The following is a 19683-nucleotide window of genomic DNA, read 5'->3' on the forward strand; positions in this document are numbered from 1 at the left end:
CACACCACGCTCATCCTACTGAAACAAACTGGTCAAGGTGCAATTATAATCCAGCTACTTCAACGCAGGCCTGAAGCCACACAAGCCAAGAAGAGCAAGAATATCATATTCCTAAGAAAACATGGCAGTAAAATGGCATCTTTTTTGTTTGTTTCAGCCACTTACAGGAATCACAGACTAAGAAGACACAGCCAAATTCCAGCAATTCACCAGAAACAAGACATGAAGACCAACATGATTTAAATTCCTGTTCATAACCTGATCTTTGCTGTACAGTGTTTGCTCAGTTTCACAGACTCATCTTCAGATGCAGATGTTCCTGGTTTTCCATAACTTACCCACTGGTCACCTGACACTGAGGCCTCACGTCCCAAGATGTGCCCTGTACCAGGAAGGTTCCAATGAAGATTCAACGCATCAGCAGGAGACAGGGGAAGACTCCTGGGACAACTATATCTGTGTTTAAGAACTGTGATTTTTTTCTAGGCTTAGGAGAAGGTAAACTCCAGTAGGAGGACCTTATGGTTGTCTAAGCATTTCCCATCCACTCGGTAAAATAAGCACCTGGAATAAGCCTCTTCAAAGCTGCAGGCCAGGTAAAAACACAATTATTAAGACAGTTCTGACAGAGGCAGGCAACCTGCTGCTTGGCTTCTGAAATGTAACAATGACCTAATTCTGTAAATGTTTTTAGGAATCATCTGAATTCAAGATTTGCTTGAAAATACTACAGAAAATAATTATATGGTTGAGGGGGGAAAGATAAAACAAAAAGTGGCAGGCTGTTGATAACAGTTAAAGAAGAGAAATGAGAACACTGGGGAGTCATTTTACTACTCTCTGTATATATGCTTAAATTTTTTCATATTAAAAAAGGTTAAAGAGAAAGATCTTTGGAAAGTCAGCAAAAATAAAAATAAAAAGCATTATCTGAAAACGTGCAATGAAAGAGCAACATGAAAAAGTGGTTTTGATTTAATAATGAGAACTGTTGGCCGGGCGCGGTGGCTCACGCCTATAATCCCAGCACTTTGGGAGGCCGAGGTGGGTGGATCACGAGGTCAAGAGATGGAGACCGTCCTGGTCAACAAGGTGAAACACCATCTCTACTAAAAATACAAATATTAGCTGGACACAGTAGCGCACGCCTGTGGTCCCAGCTACTCGGGAGGCTGAGGCAGAAGAATTGCTTGAACCCAAGAGGCGAAGGTTGCAGTGAGCCGAGATCACGCCATTGCACTCCAGCCTGGGTAACAAGAGCGAAACTCCGACTCAAAAAAAAAGAAAAAAAAAATGAGAACTGTTATCAGGCAAAATTCTTGTTTTAAAAAAAAAGTTTTCAGCCACATGAAAAGAAACACTGTCCTACCTGCAGGGATGTAAACAAATACTGCTATAAAATAAGCCACTATCTATACAGGGCCTGATAAGAATAAAAGCCAATCTCACCAACTTGTTTTACTTTCAGAAAAAAAAGGTTGAGGGGGAGTTACCTCCTAAGTATAAAAAGTGGCTGTTATGTAAGGTAAAGGTAAGGTTATCTGGTAAAGGTAGAGATATGAAAAAATATGGCGGAAATCAAGGTTTGATCTCCAGGGATTAACACAGGGAAGAAATAAACCTGCTCGCTGATCCCCTGGGAGCAGCCACTGGCCTCGACTCCACTCCCTGGCCCCCATCGTGTGTCCAGCTGAGCCCTGGAATGGCATAAGCTTTACACCTGCAGAAACTGACATCCCGGGTGAGGTCAGAAGATGCTCATTGCTAGGATATTGTGCAAATCTAAATCTCCTCTTCAAGCTCAGACAAATGACAAAACAGATGTCCACATCTTTCCTTTGTCCAAGTTCATAAGGGTAAAGTTTTAAAGATTTATGTCCCCCAAAGCAGTAAATTTTTGTCCCCACTCCTTCCTCCACACAGGGAGGAACAATGCCAGGTTCTCCTTTCAGCCTTTCTTCTCACTCAGAGAGCACATGGATCTCTGTAACTTTCACCCTAACCACAGTGGGGTTCTAGGCTCCCCTCTCCTGCATCCTCTCTCTGGATCAACTGGACACGTCTACTACTTCCCACCAGTGCCTCAATCTCTGCTTGCCCAAGTCATGCCCTCTGTTTTTTGCCCCCAGACTGGCTTCTACTCCTGACTACCCTATTTTGTTGACAGTAGCACCATTCTCCTAGAATACAGCCATGACTCAAACAACACTGTTGACATCTATTTCTCCCTAACATATGCTATCGGTTGCCAAACTCTGTGGTCTATTTCTTTTCTTTTTCTTTTTTTTTTTTGAGATACAGTCTCACTCTGTTGCCTAGGCTGGAGTACAATGGCACCATCTCAGCTCACTGCAACCTCTGCCACCCAGGCTCAAGTAATTCTCCTGCCTTGGCCTCCTGAGTAGTTGGGATCACAGGTGCCTGCCACCGCACCCAGCTAATTTTTGTATTTTTAGTAGAGATGGGGTTTCACCGTCTTGGCCAGGCTGGTCTTGAACTCCTGACCTCGTGATCTACCTGCCTCAGCCTCCCAAAGTGCTGGGATTACAGGCGTGAGCCACCACACCCAGCCAATCCATTTTTATGCCAATCATAGTTCTGTGTCCTGTTCCCATTTCCCTTCAACACCATTGGAAGCCTTTGTCTCTCAAGCCTTCCCTCCTCTCCTAATCTGTGTGGCTTTTTGAATCAGACAAACCAAGGCGTAAATCCTAGCTCTACCAATCACCAGCTGAGTAACGTTGGCAAAGTTACTTAAGCTCACAGAGCCTCGATTTCCTCATCAGTAAGGAAAAAAAAAATAGAGGTAACATTAGCCTCATGAGGCATCTCTATGTGGATTAAATGTTTGTCGAGACTTTAAGTCAGTGCCTTGACATTGAGCAGAGTGATCCTTTGAAAGGCAGATTAAGCTTTTCCATCACTCAGTGAAGGCCAGTGTTTACACAGTGGCTCATAAATCCCAAGCAGTCCCTCCCTTTCAAGCTGCCACCCTCTAACAATCTCCCACTATTTCCCACATACTCCATTCCAGCCATGCTGGCCTCCAAGTATTCAACAAGCACTGCTAAGCCTGCCCCTGCCTCAGGACCTTTGCACTGGCTATTCCTCTGCCTAGGTCTTTGATCAACTGTTGCCATCTCAGAGAGGTCTTCCATGATCACCCCCCTACTGCCAGGGATTTCTGACCCCTCTTCCCTGCTTAATTTTTCTCCATGTCACTTACCACCTCTGTAGTTCTGTATATTTTATTGCTTACTTAATGCTTGACTCTGGCCACTGAGGGTTGGGATTTATCTTTTTGTTATCTGTATCTTCCCAGGTATCTAAAACAATACCTGACACACAGGTGGTAACCAGTATATTGTTGAATGGAGCAATTAAGTGTCATCTCCTGTCTTATCTGTTTGTGTTCCTATAAAGGAATACCTGAGGCTGGGTAATTTATAAAGAAAAGAGGTTTATTTGGCTCATGGTTCTGAAGGCTGTACAAGAAGCATGACACCAGCATCTGCCCCTGATGAGGGCTTCTGGTTGCTTCCACTAGTGGCAGAAAGCAAAGGGGAGCCAGCGTGTACAGAGATCACAGGGCGAGAGAAGCAGCAAGAGAGAGGGGAAAAGGCGCCAGGCTCTTTTTAACAACCAGCTCTCACAGGAACTAACAGGGTGAGGACCCACTCACTACAGTAGGAAAGTGGCAAGCCATTCATGAGGGATTAACCCCCAGGACCCAAACACCTCCCATTAGGCCTCACCTCCATCACTGGGAATCAAATTTCAACATGAGGTTTGGAGGGTCAAATATTCAAACTAGAGCAGTTTCCTTCCTACTTCCACTCTTGCCCAGCCTGGAAATCCATTGTTAATCGCTTCTAATGATCCAGCAGGTACACTCTACTCACCCTGAATCCAGGGTCTACATAGCACTCCCTGTTCCTCCACCTGGGCTTCTGAGCAGTGCTGTGGAACACACTGCAATCATCTGTGGAGATGCCATCATACATGGTATCTCCATGGTGTGGCCAGCTAGGCCCCTGCCACTAGGAGATTCATTTATCTATTTCCTGGCTGACTTCTGTTCTCACCCTTGTAGCTGGCATTTCAACCCACCCCTTGCCTCAAGCTCCCTTTCTCTCCACAAATGACTGCCTTTGGCATCAGAGGGGAAATTAAGGGAGACTGAGTGAGCTCTCTGAAACTTCCTACCCTTCACCTTCTACATTTACCCAGCTCCGCCCTTCCCTTCACATCTCTATAAAGGGACAATGCTTTCACCTTCGCACTCATAGATTTTTCACACTCACATCTAGATCCTGTCTCCAAGGATCTTCAACTCCTCCTTTGCCTATAAACATAAAAAGCTCTTGGCTCTGCCTGCTCTTCTGTACAGACTCTCCTTTTTCTCCAAAATGCATCCATTTCAAGTTTACAGTTCAATGAATCTAAAAAAACACACACCCATGTAACTATCTTCACCATCAAGATATAGAACATTTCTATCACCCTAAAACATTTTTTCATATCCCTTTGGATTCAACATTCCCAAATTCTGCTCCAGATAAGCACCAGTTCATTTTGTTTGTTCTTAAATTTCACAAATGACCATATTGTAGGTACTCTTTTGTGCCTGGCCTCTTTCTTTCACATAATGCCTTGGAAATCCATCCCCATTGTTGTGTGTATCATAGTTTGCTCTTTTTTTTTTTTTTAAATCACTGAACAGTATTCCATTGTAATAATTTACTATAGTGTGTTTACCACTTACCTGCTAATGGACATTTGAGTTGCTTCTATTTTTTTGGCTAGTGTGAATAAAGCTGCTATGAACATTTGTGTATGAGTCTTTATTTGGACCTATTTTCTTTTCTTTTTTTTTGAGACAGATTCTTGCTCTGTCGACCAGGCTGAAGTGCAGTGGCGTGATCTTGGCTCACTGCAACCTATGCCTCCTGGGTTCAAGTGATTCTCCTGCCTCAGCCTCCCAAGTAGCTGGGACCATAGGTACATGCCACCACACCCAGCTATTTTTTGTATTTTTAGTAGAGACAGGGTTTCACCATATTGGTCAGGCTGGTCTTGAAATCCAGACCTTGTGATTCACCTGCCTTAGCTTCCCCAAGTGCTGGGATTATAGGCATGAGCCACTGCACCTGGACCTATTTTCATTTCTTAAAACACTTAAGGGGGATTGGCTGCATCATATTGTTTACATTTGACAAGAAACTGACAAACAGTCTGCAAAAGGGGTTGTACTGTTTTATATTTCAACCAGCAATGTATTAGAGATTCCTATGGAATTTTTCGAATGTTGATTCCTAGGTTCTTCCCCCAAGAAGCTGGCTTTGTAGGTAGAGACAAGGAATTTGCTTTTTTAACCAAGCTGGGTGACTGGCCATGCAGGGAAACCACACTGCTCCACCTTTCTGCCTTCTTATCTTCCTCTATCACTGCCCTCTGGCCCCTACCCTCAGAATAAGATCAGAACAACCACTGCCACATTCCCGTGACCAAAACCAACACTTGCAAATCCTCCGAATGGCATCTGACAATGTTCTCCCTTGTACTACTTGACCCAGTCAGTCCCACTTGCAACTGCTATGGGTGTCACAGCCCAAGGCCACACCCCCAGGACCTGCTCCTCATTTCATACTCCCCAGAGTGGCTGGTGGGTCACTTCCACCCAACACACAATCTAGAAACTCAGGGCTGTCCTTACTGCTGCCCTTTTCTTAATTCTCTCTCCCATTCAATTCATTGAAAATTCTGAGTTTTCTAAGATTCAATCTACTAAACACTTCTTAAAATCTATGTCCTCCTTTTCATCTCCTTTATCACTGCCAAAATTAGGGAGTCACCACTTCTCACTGGTCTACACCACAGTCTCCTAACCAGCTCCATGTCTTGGAGTCTTTGCCTCTCGGATACACACTCCATCCACTGCCTAAGACAGCCTGGCGAAGGCAAATTTGTTCCTCCACATGAAATCTGACAGTGACACCCCTCTGCCAACTGAATACCTTTCATTTTTGTGGCTCAAGTCAGAGTTTCTCAAACTTTCCAGGCTCATAGCACCCTTAGTGTCTCAGTAATTTATTCAATCTTAGGCTAGAAGAAATACCTAATGGTTTCATTTATTAAATAGTTAGGACCAAACAAATCATAAGTACTTAGGGCCTAGTAACTTAGAAGCCATGTGGGGGAAAAATACATACAGATTGGAAGAAAACATTTTATTTTGTTCTTAACCATGATTACTAACTAATGGGATGGGTTATACCTGTTGGGTGCTGCACAACTTCCAAACCCTGTAAGAAGATTGGACGCTGCTGTCTTGTTACCATTCCACAGTGATTATCGTGTGTTGTTTGAATTTTATCACAGCAACCGCCCAAAACTCAGCTTTACAATGATGGAACATCAATGAAAGGAAGGCAGCACAACTTAATGTTGAAATTATAAACTCCCTCAAGCATGGTGTTTGACACATACTGATGATCACTGTTTCAAAACCCTGTCCCAAGCTGCAGTGCCCCAGAGAGTTCACTACAGCACTCCAGAACACCTTAGCAAATGATGGGAACCACAGGCCTAAGCATTCATGGCCCTCAAAACCAGGGCCCAATTCTTCTTCATAATTCTCTCTTGATGACACCTCTTTCCCAAACTCACCCCACGCCTTCTGATGTTCATCTCTGTGTTTTCCATCATCTGTTCCATCTCTATCAACCTAAGTCTGCTTGGCCCTTAGGGTCTGTTCAAATGCACCTTTCTCTGGGAAGTCAGAAACTGACTGTCCACTGCACTTAGTATACACTTATGATGCACTTTTAACATTCTCAAGGACAGGTACTCAATGGCATATGGCTTCTCTGGTTCTCAAATATCTGGAGGTTGGACTGAATTTTAAGCCATTTGAGGGGCAGGGATCATGTATTTTGTTTATTGTGAAATATACACAAAGTGCAGAAAGCTTACTGCAGAGTTCAATGAATAATCAGAGTGCGGACTCCTGGGTCACTGCTGCCTGGGTCCTTGCTCCCCTCATATGTAGGAGACAATACTGTCTGTAGAATGAAAGGAAATCAATAATTTAAGATATTCAATATTGCATATACAATCATTCAAATAAGTTTTTCCTAGTGAAAATGATTTTTCCACACAGAAACCTATATTATAAAGGCTAAAAACAGCCCAGGCATAGTACTGTTTCTTCACTCACATTTAAAGATTATTTAAATTTATGGGTGGAATGATATAGCATTTGCTTCAGAATAACAGAAGGGAGGGGAACAGGGATTACCATGTGTTGATCATTATTGAAGCTGGGTGCTGGGTACATGGTTTCATGCCACTACCCTCCTTACTTTGTGGTATGTATAAAGTTTTTATAAAATGAAAAGTTAAAAGAAAAAAAGAGGATAAAAACAGAAGCTATTTAAGGCAAACGTCTGCAACAGGTTGGAGAGAATGGGCTGTTCATCCTGCTATCACCTGTGGCGTAACTCTGGCAAGCCTGCTCTTCCAGTTGCACAGAGCACAGAGGGACTGAAGGGAAACCCACATTAAGAGCATGAAGGACCCTGTCAGGACCATACCAGGCTTCCCTAAATGCAAGCTTGGCAGAATTGGTGAGGTCATGGGGAAAACATGGGGTGATAAGGCAGCTACAGAAAAATGTCTTTGACTAAATCAATGAAAATTTAGGTAATTGTTTCAAACCAGACTTGGGGATTGACGGCCTCTCCCTGGAGGTAGCTCTGGGCAGACTTCCTTCCATGTAGGAAGAAATAAGATCCCTTTGATTACAGAAGCCAAAAGAACAGGTTGCTCACTTGACTGGAGCTCAAGGAGCCTCGCAAGATCATTCTCTTCTCTTTCTCAGAGGAGCAAGGGTATTTCTGGAACGTAGTGCTTTTCTGGTGGAATCTAAATGAACCCTGGCTTTACTGCCCTCCTCCACCTTGTTCTTTCTGACCCCATCTGACCACCTTTCTGACCCCTCTAATGCAGCACTGAAAATCAATGCTGTACAACTCTCTCTCCTAATACAACTAAGATATCACCTGCACTTTGGGAGGTCAGTGTGGGTGGATCACTGGGTCAGGAGTTTGAGACCAAAGTCTGGCCAAGACAGTGAAACCCTGTCTTTACTAAAAATACAAAAAATTAGCCAGATGTGGCGGTAGGTGCCTATAATCCCAGTTACTCAGGAGGCTGAGAAAGGAGAAATGCGTGAACCTGGGAGGCAGAGGTTGCAGTGAACTGAGATGGTGCCACTGCACCCCAGCCCAGGCAACAGTGTGAAACTCCGTGTCAAAAAAAAAAAAAAAATTGCCATACAGTTAGAGTCTCCAAACCAGTTCCTTCTAAGTGTACATCTAGCAGTGATTTTAAATATTCTGGGGTGGCCCTTTTGAAAGGTATTTAAGGACCAACAAGCAGAGATGAAGTCTCAAGTGCTGTATAGTCTGTGTAATCCTCTACACGCACGCTCCCCGCTTACTCCGCCAGGAGGAAGAGGACTTTATCAGTAAAGTAGTCTAACTACTAGTAATTTTCTGTTGAGATGTACCAAGCACATCTCAGAAACAACTGTCACACATCTACTCCAGCTGGGTTCTCTGTTAAGAGCCATGCAGTATAAAGAAAGGAGATTATGGCTTGAATTATGAAGCTAATGTATATGAACAATACATAATGAACTGCTAGAACGTGGGGCATGCACTACAGGCTTTCCTAGGTGGAGCCAGAATACTTGAGCAGAAAACCCTCATAAAAGCAGCTGGCCCTGAGCATGGGGATGACAAGACAACATGAGTGAAAAACCATCACTGTGTTCACAGGATGGAGGACGCAGGCTTAGGAAGTGTAACGTGTTCCTTCTGAGAAACAACACAAATGAGGCTGGACTGCAGGCAGTGATGCCATGGGGAAGAAAGCCTTGAAAACTTTGTGATGTGGAATGCTGGGCACTATGGTCCAATTGGAAGCTTCTGAGAAAAAGAGAAATGTGATACAGGGTGAACATTCCAAACCTGAAAATCCAAAATCTGAAATGTTCCAAAATCTGAACCCTGAGCACCAACATGATACACAAAGGAAATCCTCACTGGAACATTTTATATTTCAGATTTTCCAATTTGAAATGTTCAACTGGTAAATATAATGCAAATATTCCAAACCTGAAAAAATCCAAAATCAGAAACACTTCAGGTCCCAAGCATTTCAGGTAAGGGATATTCAACCTGTATGAGTCCTCTAAAGGCAAGTTAGACAGGTGGGCATTGGGGCACAAAATGAAGGAAAAAGGGGAGAAGGAATCACAAAGGTGCTTGCAGCAGCCCCAGACAGACCTGAGCTTGGGAGGAGGGAGGACCGGGGAGGGGAGTCAGAACTCTTTCAGCTGGGTTCTCTGTTAAGGCTGCTGAATTCTACTGTGTTCTCATTTATCTCCACCTTGGCAGACAGGAGGGAAGAGTGTCAGCAAAACCTGAGGCCTGTCCAGATAAACACAGTGAGAGAAAGGAATGAGTTAAAGATGATAAGGAAGCTTTGCACAGTGGCAGTAGCCAATGAGGTTTATCCAAGGCGCAATTATTGCTAATTGAAAACTTTTCCCAATACCCCACCGTGATGACTTGCAATACAGTCGGCACTGGCAATTTTTGACAGTCTCTACAGAGACTGATTTAAAAAAAAAAAAAAAAAAGATGATAAGGAGATTTTAACCCTGGCTGACAGGTAACAGTGAAACTAGAAAGGTGCAGCCTGAATGAGGTAAACAATTGCTATTTTCTCAAGAATGTGCTTAAGGTTCTGTTTTCTTATTTTTAAAAAAATTACTGGCAGAAACAAAGTCATTCACCCTCCCTTAACTCAAACCTTTAGTCTCCCAAAACAGTTCATTCATTCGAGTGACCCAATTAGGAAATACTTCTCCTCAATGGCAGCCCATTCCTTCCCTCCAGAGAAAAAGCATTTCATTAACCTAAGCCATAAACTCCCATTAAAGCTGTTAAGTCCAAATTGTAAGAGAGAAAGTCTCAGACATTCTTTACAGTTCAGCTTTCATGAAGAAAGCATTTTTTTTAAAGGCATCTAATCAAAGGCTCCTCACATTCTATCTAATCTCATCAGAACTGGAAAAGGATGTAACAAGTTTTCTTCAGAGGTAACCTCTAAGTCATGAACTATTATATTTGACAAAGATGATCATGTAGAAATGACCAAGCAATCCATAAAACTGTCCATACTAAAGGCAGCTGAATTCTACTGTGTTCTCATTTATCTCCATCTTGGCAGAAGTAACTCAGGCCGAAAAACACACACTGAGTATTATAATCAATCATGAAGGCAATGAAGACAATTCAGCACTACAGCCTATGTCCAAGTGCCTCTCAGGATGCCAGAACTTCACAGAATTCATTCCTGAGTGAGGAGGTGCCATCAAACCAGACACTCAAAGGTGAACCAAGCGACAGGGACTAAGTCACAGCCAAAATAAGGCACTTCATCCATGTACTTTAACAATCACAGCCACATTCAAAGACACGCCAACCAATGCTGCAAAGACGACCCATTGGAGCTGAGATCTACACCACATGTGTGGCAGCTGCTAAGACGAGCCATCCGAAATGAGAGATGCATTACTTTGAAGTGAGTCCCAAAAATAAGGAAGGAAAGTGAGTGGGGGTACAGGTGAACAAGGCTAGACAGAACTGGTCCCTGTCAAACTTGAGTGATGGGTATATGGGGGTTCTTTATATAATATTTCTACATTTGGGTATGTTTTAAACCTTCTATGTTTAAAAGTAAAATACAAAAAAAAGAAAGAACCAACACGTTTTCAAGATGCTCAAAAGCAAAAACAGGTTTCTCTCACAGCCCCTTTTATAAAACTTAATTTTTAATCCTTCACAACAACAGAGAGGAAAGAAACAACTTTCTTTTTTTTTTTTTTGAGATGGAGTTTCGCTCTTGTTACCCAGACTGGAGTGCAATGGCACGATCTCGGCTCACTGCAACCTCCGCCTCCTGGGTTCAGGCAATTCTCCTGCCTCAGCATCCTGAGTAGCTGGGATTACAGGCACGTGCAACCGTACCCAGCTAATTTTTTTGTATTTTTAGTAGAGACGGGGTTTCACCATGTTGACCAGGATGGTCTCGATCTCTTGACCTCGTGATCCACCCGCCTCAGCCTCCCAAAGTGCTGGGATTACAGGCTTGAGCCACCACACCTGGCCAGAAACAACTTTCTTATTCTTAAGCAATGAAGTAGAAAGGTAGATGATGAATATTGTAAGCCTAGAAAAGTCTTTGAGAGAAAACAGGTTAGACCTATGAGCAAAACATCATCACTTTTCACAATTTCCCCTCCAAATGTTTCCATTGCACTTCTAAAGACAGATCTCCAACTCTTCCAGAGTAATACACACACTGCCTAAAGCACAGGACAGAAAAACTAACTGCCAAAAGCCATGCAAAACCCAAGATCAGAAACTAGAACTGGAAACTGTCATGACTATGATACAAGCAACAAATGATTCATCCTGAGAAGGCAGGCAAGCCCCATCTGTTTCTCAGGACTCCCAGAAGACGTCCAGGCAGAAGAGTTCTGGGACCCAAGTCAGCATCAGGTGCCTCAGACATTTACTGAGCATCCTGGCTGCCCAGAGCCCCAGCAAGGAGGCAGAAATCCACTAGGAAGCAAATGAGAACAAAAATTTATAACACAAGCCAGAAGTGCCACAACAGAGGGTGCAGCAAAGCACCTCCAGAACCCAGACAAAGAAGGGGCCCACCCTGCTTGAGAAGCCAGGGAGGTAGCCTGGGAAGGGGTCTTCACAGATGAACAGGAGCTTGTCCAACATTGTAGGCTGCTGGTGGAAAGGAAGCATGAGCAAAGGCTGAAGGTCTCCAAGGCCTGGTAAGGAGTTACATGGCTGCCAGTAGGGCACCTGCTGGGGAGAGGAGGGAGCCCAGGGAGTTGTGGGGGTAGTGAGAGACCACAAATAGCCTCGCACATGAACTAAGAAGCTTAGACCTGACCCTGTGGAGCAGCACGCCTCAAACTAGCAGTGATGAAGGGCCAATTGTTGAAATGGCCAACCCATCATGGATGATGCTCATGCTTCCTATTTGTCCTTTCCCCATCACTCACAGGTAACACATCACACACCGGTGTAGGCAGAACGCCACCACTAAAGACAACACCAAGAGTATTTCAGCGGGTAGGGTCACAGCTGGATCCAACTGGTCTTTTTGGAGGGTGTGTCTGAGGGCAGTGTGACAAGTGAACGAGAGGGCTAAGGTGGGGGGTATGGATGGTGCTCATCTAGGAAATGAATGCCAAGAGCCTGGCTAAGGCACCAGCAAGGGGGCCAGAGAGGAGCAGTCAGATTTGCAGGGTCCTTCCTAGTCTACATGACAGGGCTCGGTGACCACCTGTGCATCAAGGGGGAAGTAGCAAAGCATCATTCTATTTTCTCTATTTACTAGACTGCTTGGCCATGATTCCGTTGGCACAAGGAGGAACTGTGGCAAGAGGCATATGTTTAGAAAGAGACATTCATGTGAGACTAAAATTATCTTCAAATTTCAAATAACTTTGTTCTGTCTCTTCCCTCCTAAGAAATCTCCAGTATTATGTCCTGTTTTGTTCACCTGCTATCCCTCAGGACCTAGAGTCATATCTGGAGAGTTTTATCATTTATCTGAACATCCACGCAAGGGACAGCTCAGGAGTCTGGGGCCAGTTGGCTAAGAGAGTAGTCATATTGCATATTTTTATGATTAGTAAAAAATGGTTCTAATTTGACCCTACCCTTTATGCCTACTATTGGAAAGGAGACAGGAGAAAATGGAGCAGGGTTGCCAAGTAATACTCTATAATTTGATGAGGATTCAAGTGTCAAAAATCAGCATTAACTAGTATTTCAAGGTGAGCTCAAGAAGCCCCAGAAATACTAAAGAAAGTCCTCTAAACTCCATCAGGCCAAAGCAAGCTAATCTAAAACAAAATGTGATAGCAACATTCTCAGTTTGCATTTGGTCTAAAAGTGCAGAGATGAAATGTATTCAACCCTATTTACTGGTGAAATTTTAGAGAAAGACAGACTGTGATGTTACTACAGTTACAAAATCACTGCTTAGAAGGACGGCCCCTAAAGTAAAATGTCACAACCCAAATTAGTTCCAGAAAATAAAACTCATATTCTCTATTATGTATAACTTGCCACTATGGTGTAAGAAACCTACATTTCTCTTCTTCACTCCTTTTTTTTTTCTTTCTTTCCTTCTCTCCAAAAAAAAAAAAAAAGAAAGAAACCTACACTTCTGGAAACTACAATACGTTTGGCTGAGGAACAAAAAGCGAAAAAGAAAAAAAAAAAGCCCAATTTGTTGGCTCCTGAAAAAAGTAAACAGCTAAATGGAGTTTCAGGCCTCTATTCTGAAGAACCCCAGTTTGATGAGTTAAAGGTATCTGCATCAGCAAGTTTATTCCATTCAACTCTGAATCCCTCTTTGAGACTCAGACCCAAGCTAGTATCCTCCCTTGCCTGGAGGACTAGTGCAGTACACCCCTGCCTGGTCTTCCAGCTTCTTCCTGGCCCATCTGCTCAGTCTCAACACAGCACTTGCTGATCTTGCAAAGTGGAGGCCATGTGTCTTACTCTGCTCAGATTACTATAACAAAATACCACAGACTAGAGGGCTTGAACAACAGAAATTTATTTCTTATGGTTCTGGAAGTCTGAAATTGGGTTTTCGTGAGGGCTCTCTTCTTGGCTTGCAGATGGCCACCTTCTCACCATGTCCTCACATGGTGGAGAGAGAAGGAGTGAGCTCTGGTCTCTTTCCCTTCTCATAAGGACACTCATCCATCCTAAGGGCTCCACCTTCATAATTATCTCCCAAAGGCCCCATCTTCAAGTACCAGCAAACCGAGGGTTAGGGCTTCAGCTTATGAATGGCTGTGGAAGGATGACACAAATTCTCAGTCCAGAACACCAGGGCATGTTGCTCCTTTCTTCAGGTTCCTCCAACAGCTGAGAAAAAGCCAATGTCCTCACAGCAGCCACCAGGCCCTACACCAGTGGTATCCTTAGAGGGGCACAACTCCCTAGGGAATGCTTGGGAAATTGACAAAGGTATTTTCTGGTGGTCACAGAGACTAGGAGACTTTACAGGCACTAAGTGTGGGGGACCAGGGATGCTAGTAGTCCTGTACAACCAGGGATTGCCCTGCACCTGCATGCCACTCTGATGTCCTACCAGACACTCTCACAGGCCAAAACCCTTTACTAATTATCTGAGCCTACAGTCTGTTTTATACATAAGCACAAATGTCCTTTTTCGTAATATACTAAATTTTCTCAGAATATAACTACTATATAAGGCAGGTAAGACTGTACTTCTTTCGTTGGAAACACTATCAAGAATAGTTCACCATCTTGGAAAGCCAGTCGCCATGGCTACGGTGGTAAACTATCCTGTGCTTGTCTCCATCTGCATCAACAGGCATAGCATTTGCTCATGGGGGGAGTGTCACTGTGTGTCTGAGCATTTACATGTTATGTCTATGTGATTAAAAATTACTTTCCTATTTATTTAAGATTACCAGTTCAGTAATATATTTATTTCTTTTTGAAACTGTGTATATGTAGGTTACTGATCATAAGTTTTATTTCAGTAAGCATCTTTATAATAAATATTAAGTAATGGAAGTGCTGGGTCCCTCCTGCCCTATATGACTGGCCCATCTCTGAGCTTATCTCCTCCCCTACTGTCTCCTCCAGCCACATCAACTCTGTGCTCTTCCACCGTGCCAGGGACACTTCCACTTTTTTTTTTTTTTAAGGACACTCCACCTTTGACCCACTATGCCAGCTGCCTAAAAGACTTCCTTAACTCCTTGGGCTCTTGCTCAAATGACACCTTCTCACTGGTGACCTCCCTGTTTAAAACTGCAGACTCCCATCCCAACCTGGCTCTGCCCATTCCATGTCCCCACTTCATTTTTTCTCCAAGCCTCTCATCACTACTAAGTAATTCATTTCCTGTCTGTTTTCCCAATAGAATAAAAGTTCTCTGAAAAAAGGCTTTGCCTGTTTTGTTCACTTGCTATATATTTTTTGACAATTTAGAAAAATTTTGAAATCTTTAGTTATAAACACAAGATTAAAATTAAACTGAAAACTCAGGGTATCTACACATTACCATCTTTGATCTTTGTACAGAAATACAAATTAAGGCCGCTGGTATCTGGGGGCTGAATTAAAACACTCCAGTTTATTCTTAGAAAAACAGACGTAAATCATCATGACTACTACTGGAAATTATTAGGCTGGGCAAGGTGGCTCACACCTGTAATCCCAGCACTTTGAGAGGCCAAGGCGGGCAGATCACATGAGGTCAGGAGTTTGAGACCAGCCTGGCCAACATGGTGAAACTCCATCTCTACATCTCTAAAATACAAAAATTAGCCAGGCATGGTGGCATATGTCTGTAGTCACAACTACTCGGGAGGCTGAGGCACAAGAATCACTTCAGCCTGAGGGACAGAGGTTGCAGTGAGCTGAGATCACACCATTGCATTCCAGCCTGGGCAACAGAGGGAAACTCTGTCTCAAAAAAGAAAAGAAAAGAAATTATTAGACCTTAATTGGATTTCTCTAATTCTTCCTTTAAGTGTCTTGTAACTCCTCCTCCCAAATCAGTCACTGGATTCTACTGATTCTATTTCTGGTTGCCTCTCACTCTTCCAATCCCTCTCCACTTTTCAGGTCGGCTTCCTGTCTCTAGTCATCCCACACGCAGCTACTGGATTCATCTAAAAGTGAGCACCTGTTGAGTCACTCACCTGTTCAGTCACGTTAATAGCTCCCAATTTCCTGTTTAGTCAGATGCTAATGCCTAAGTGCTTCAGTAAGACTCAACATCCCCTTGTAATCCTCTCTCCTTCTACCTGGAAACACTGCTAACCTCCTGCTAAAAAGGATTAGCTCCTGCACCCTAGACCTGCTGCCTCCTTTGCTTTTTTCCAGGCCTCATTCCCAACTGAACTCAATTCACCTACCAGGGCTCACCTCCAACACCCCGCTCCACAGAGCCTCTTGCCCTCCAAATGGATGTGGGCTCACAGCACATCACTGGTACCTCTCGTGAGTGGTTACAGGACTCGGCTATGTTGAAGTCCTGTGTTCTTATATTTTCACCATGGGTTTAGACTATGGACTTCTTGAGGACAAGGTCTGCCTTTTTCATTTTGGTGTCCTATACAACAGGGGCCCCCAGCCCCCAGGCTGTGGACCCATACTGCTCTGTGAACCGGTCCATGACCTGTTAGGAACCAGGCCACACAGCAAGAGCAAGAGGTGAGTAGTGGGTGAGCAAGCGAAGCTTCATCTGTATTTACAGCCGTTCCTCATCACTCACATTACCGCCTAAGCCCTGCCTCCTGTCAGATCAGTGGTGGCATTAGATTTTCATAGGAATATGAACCCTGTTGTATACTACACAGGTGAGTGATCTATGTGGCACGTTTCTTATGAGAATCTAATGCCTAATGGTCTGTCACTGTTTCCCATCACCCCCAGACAGGACCATCTAGTTGCAGGAAAACAAGCTCAGGGCTCCCACTGATTCTACGTTATGGTGAGTTGTACAATTAGTTCATTCTACATTACAATGTAATAATAATAATAGAAATAAAGTGTACAATAAATGTAATGCACTTGAATCATCCCAAAACCATTCCTTGCCCCCACTCCCCCAGTCCATGGAAAAACTGCCTTCCATGAAACTGGTCCCTGGTGCCTAAAAGGTTGAGGACAGCTGCTATACAGGATCTCTCATATTCTAGGTTCTCTAAATACACATTAAACTGAGTAAAAAAGAGGCAAATTCTTTCAGCTCTCAGTTACAAGAGAAAACAGGTTAATTTCTATGTCTAAGTAACAGACAGATAGGACAGAGTTTTGTTGGATACAGACAACGTTAGTTGCAGAAACGAAGAACTGGGGAAAAATATCAACTTAAAGCATTACATGCAGGGAAAGCAAAGCAGAATGGAGTGGTTTAGGGTGAAGATGCCCTGCTTGGGAACACTGAAGCTGAAAGACATGCCCTAACATTCAATAGCCAAAGTGTTTCTCTCAATTCCTGTGTAACTTGTTGATTTTCATCTTTGGACAAAATAGAAAATCCTGAAGTTTAAAAGACCGTTTTCATTTTAAAAACATTAAAAGGAGCCGGGCGCGGTAGCTCAAGCCTGTAATCCTAGCACTTTGGGAGGCCGAGGCGGGTGGATCATGAGGTCAAGAGATCGAGACCATTGTGGTCAACATGGTGAAACTCCGTCTCTACTAAAAATACAAAAAATTAGCTGGGCATGGTGGCACGTGCCTGTAATCCCAGCTACTCAGGAAGCTGAGGCAGGAGAATTGCCTGAACCCAGGAGGCGGAGGTTGTGGTGAGCCGAGATCGCGCCATTGCACTCCAGCCTGGGTAACAAGAGTGAAACTCCGTCTCAAAAAAACAAAACAAAACAAAACAAAAACAAAAAAACATTAAAAGGCTTAAATATGATGGAGAGACAGTACAGATGATGTTCTTAGAGCCTGTAATATAATACTTTACAGTCTTCCTGTGACCACACGCTCCTGAGAGCTGGTCTTCGGGCTGCTTAAAGTTCCTGCTGATCCAAACAGGGCCCAGGCAGGTGGGGCAGGATGGCCTGTGGTACCCCAGCTGTCATCATCTGTGGACGGTAACGAGCTTTATTGCTGAATTCACAAGACAATGTGTGATCTTCTGACATATGCCAATATTTTTCCATCTAGAATACTGTTTTGGAACAACTTTATTAAGGAAGGAAAAACATTGGCTGTGCTCATGAAAGTAATGACTCACAGAGTATGGACAAAAGAGAACAATGCTGTTCAGACCCAAACCTCAGGCCAAATGAGAATTATTACCAGACAGATTAAATAATATAGATGACTCTGAAAGTCCCAAATCCTGGGATTTGCATGACTTTATCTGAGAAGATTACTTTGGAAATCAAATACAATTTCCCAGCTGTAAGGCTTAACTCTGCTAGTTACCACCAGGAAGATCAGATCATAACATGAACACATGGCAGGTTAAGTAAGAAACAAGCTCAGTCTTTATTCCCCTCACCATAACAACCCAATAAAGGGGTTAACTTGGATGAATGTCAAATCTTACAGCCCTCAATTATTTCAGCCTCTATACAAACAAATGAGTAATTTGAAGTGTTGAGAAGATACCTTCTTGTAATTATGATTACAAGATTCTAATCATGAGAACAAATTTAGTGCAGCATGTATTCATAAAGAGCAACCAGTCAGAGCTATTAATAGAAAAGCCTAGAGCCATTTAAACATGAAGTCTAAACAGAAGCAAAAAAGAAAAGAAGGCAAAACGTGCTTTTTTAACTGATGCACTTAGTGGATAACCACAGCAAAGCTATAAACATATCCTTTGAGCAGAATACCTTTTCCTCTCTTTGATCCCATTCTTCTTTATTTGTTATTTATTTTATTAGATAATGAATAATGTTTTCTCCTTCTCCAGAATATGTTTATGTGGAACCAGATAAGCAAATGTCCATGTCACCCAAGGACCAAATCCAAATTACCTTCTTTTAAAGTCCATTTGATTGAGCCTGTCCTCTTGCTGACAGCATGCAAACTTCCATCCAGCGTGGACACAAACAACAAGGTTTCAGGAAGCGTCACTGTGCTGGTACTTCCCAAAATCTGCAATGAGAAGTAGAAGAATCTTCATGTTGATATGATTCTTCACCTTGGGCATGTACAATCATAGACCTCCACTCCCAAGGTAATCCTGCTAAAACCCTCCATTTTACAGATGAAGAAATGGAAGGTGGAGACCTTAAATTCCCACTCAGTCAGGACTACAACCCAGGTCACCTCATTCTAAGCAGTGATCCTGCCTGCAGACAGGTGGGCTCATGACCTAACACTACAAGGACAAGAATTCTGAAATAATCCATGGGCAGCCTTAACTGAAACAAAGGGGCAAAGTATGTTCAGCTTTCTGACTTCCTTCTCTTGGGTCTATTCTTTTTCTTTTTTTTTTTTTGAGATGGAGCCTTGCTCTGTTGCCCAGGCTGGAGTGCAGTGGTGGTATGATCTTGGCTCATTGCAACCTCTTCCTCCTGGGTACAAGTGATTCTCCTGCCTCACCCTCCCTAATAGCTGGGACTACAGGCGCATGCCACCATGCCTTACTAATTTTTTGTATTTTTAGTAGGGACAGGGTTTCATTGTATTAACCAGGATGGTCTCGATCTCCTGACCTCGTGATCTGCCTGCCTCAGCCCCCCTAAGTGATGAGATTACAGGCATGTGCCACAGTGCCCAGCCCTCTTGGGTCTATTCTATTATCTAAAACCCAGTCATCTCAAAAGACTTTATGATAAAAAAAAAAATGCCAACACCCACGAATGCACGCACATGCATACACACACACACACACACACACTCACTCATGAAATTTTAAAAAGCAAAGAATTAGGGGAAAATGCTTAAAGCAAATTAGGAAAAACAGCTTTCAGTATATAAAGAATTTATAAAATAGAACACCAAGATTCCAATAAAGACATGTTATAAAAGTAAATGAATAAAGAGCACA

General features: G+C 43.2%; 1 protein-coding gene and 1 non-coding gene across 5 annotated transcripts in view; one reads left to right on the top strand and one right to left on the bottom strand.

Moving 5' to 3' along the window:
- Positions 1-19683, bottom strand: part of ERN1 (endoplasmic reticulum to nucleus signaling 1) — a 96683-nt gene that overhangs the window by 42599 nt on the left and 34401 nt on the right. For 3 of the 4 annotated variants that reach the window (XM_035300452.3, XM_078373535.1, XM_078373534.1), the window contains one exon: positions 18665-18785. In XM_035300452.3, the coding sequence (XP_035156343.3) occupies positions 18665-18785 (121 nt within the window). Of the gene's footprint in view, positions 1-6975; positions 7065-18664; positions 18786-19683 lie in introns of all 4 variants that reach the window. The other variant, XM_078373536.1, reaches the window with a different exon arrangement.
- On the top strand, positions 9549-9684 carry LOC118154150 (U4 spliceosomal RNA). Its single transcript, XR_004744047.1, has one exon. It is a non-coding gene; the product is annotated as a U4 spliceosomal RNA (small nuclear RNA).

The sequence above is a fragment of the Callithrix jacchus genome, chromosome 5, assembly GCF_049354715.1.
Source record: "Callithrix jacchus isolate 240 chromosome 5, calJac240_pri, whole genome shotgun sequence".
In the NCBI taxonomy this organism is placed as follows: domain Eukaryota; kingdom Metazoa; phylum Chordata; class Mammalia; order Primates; family Cebidae; genus Callithrix; species Callithrix jacchus.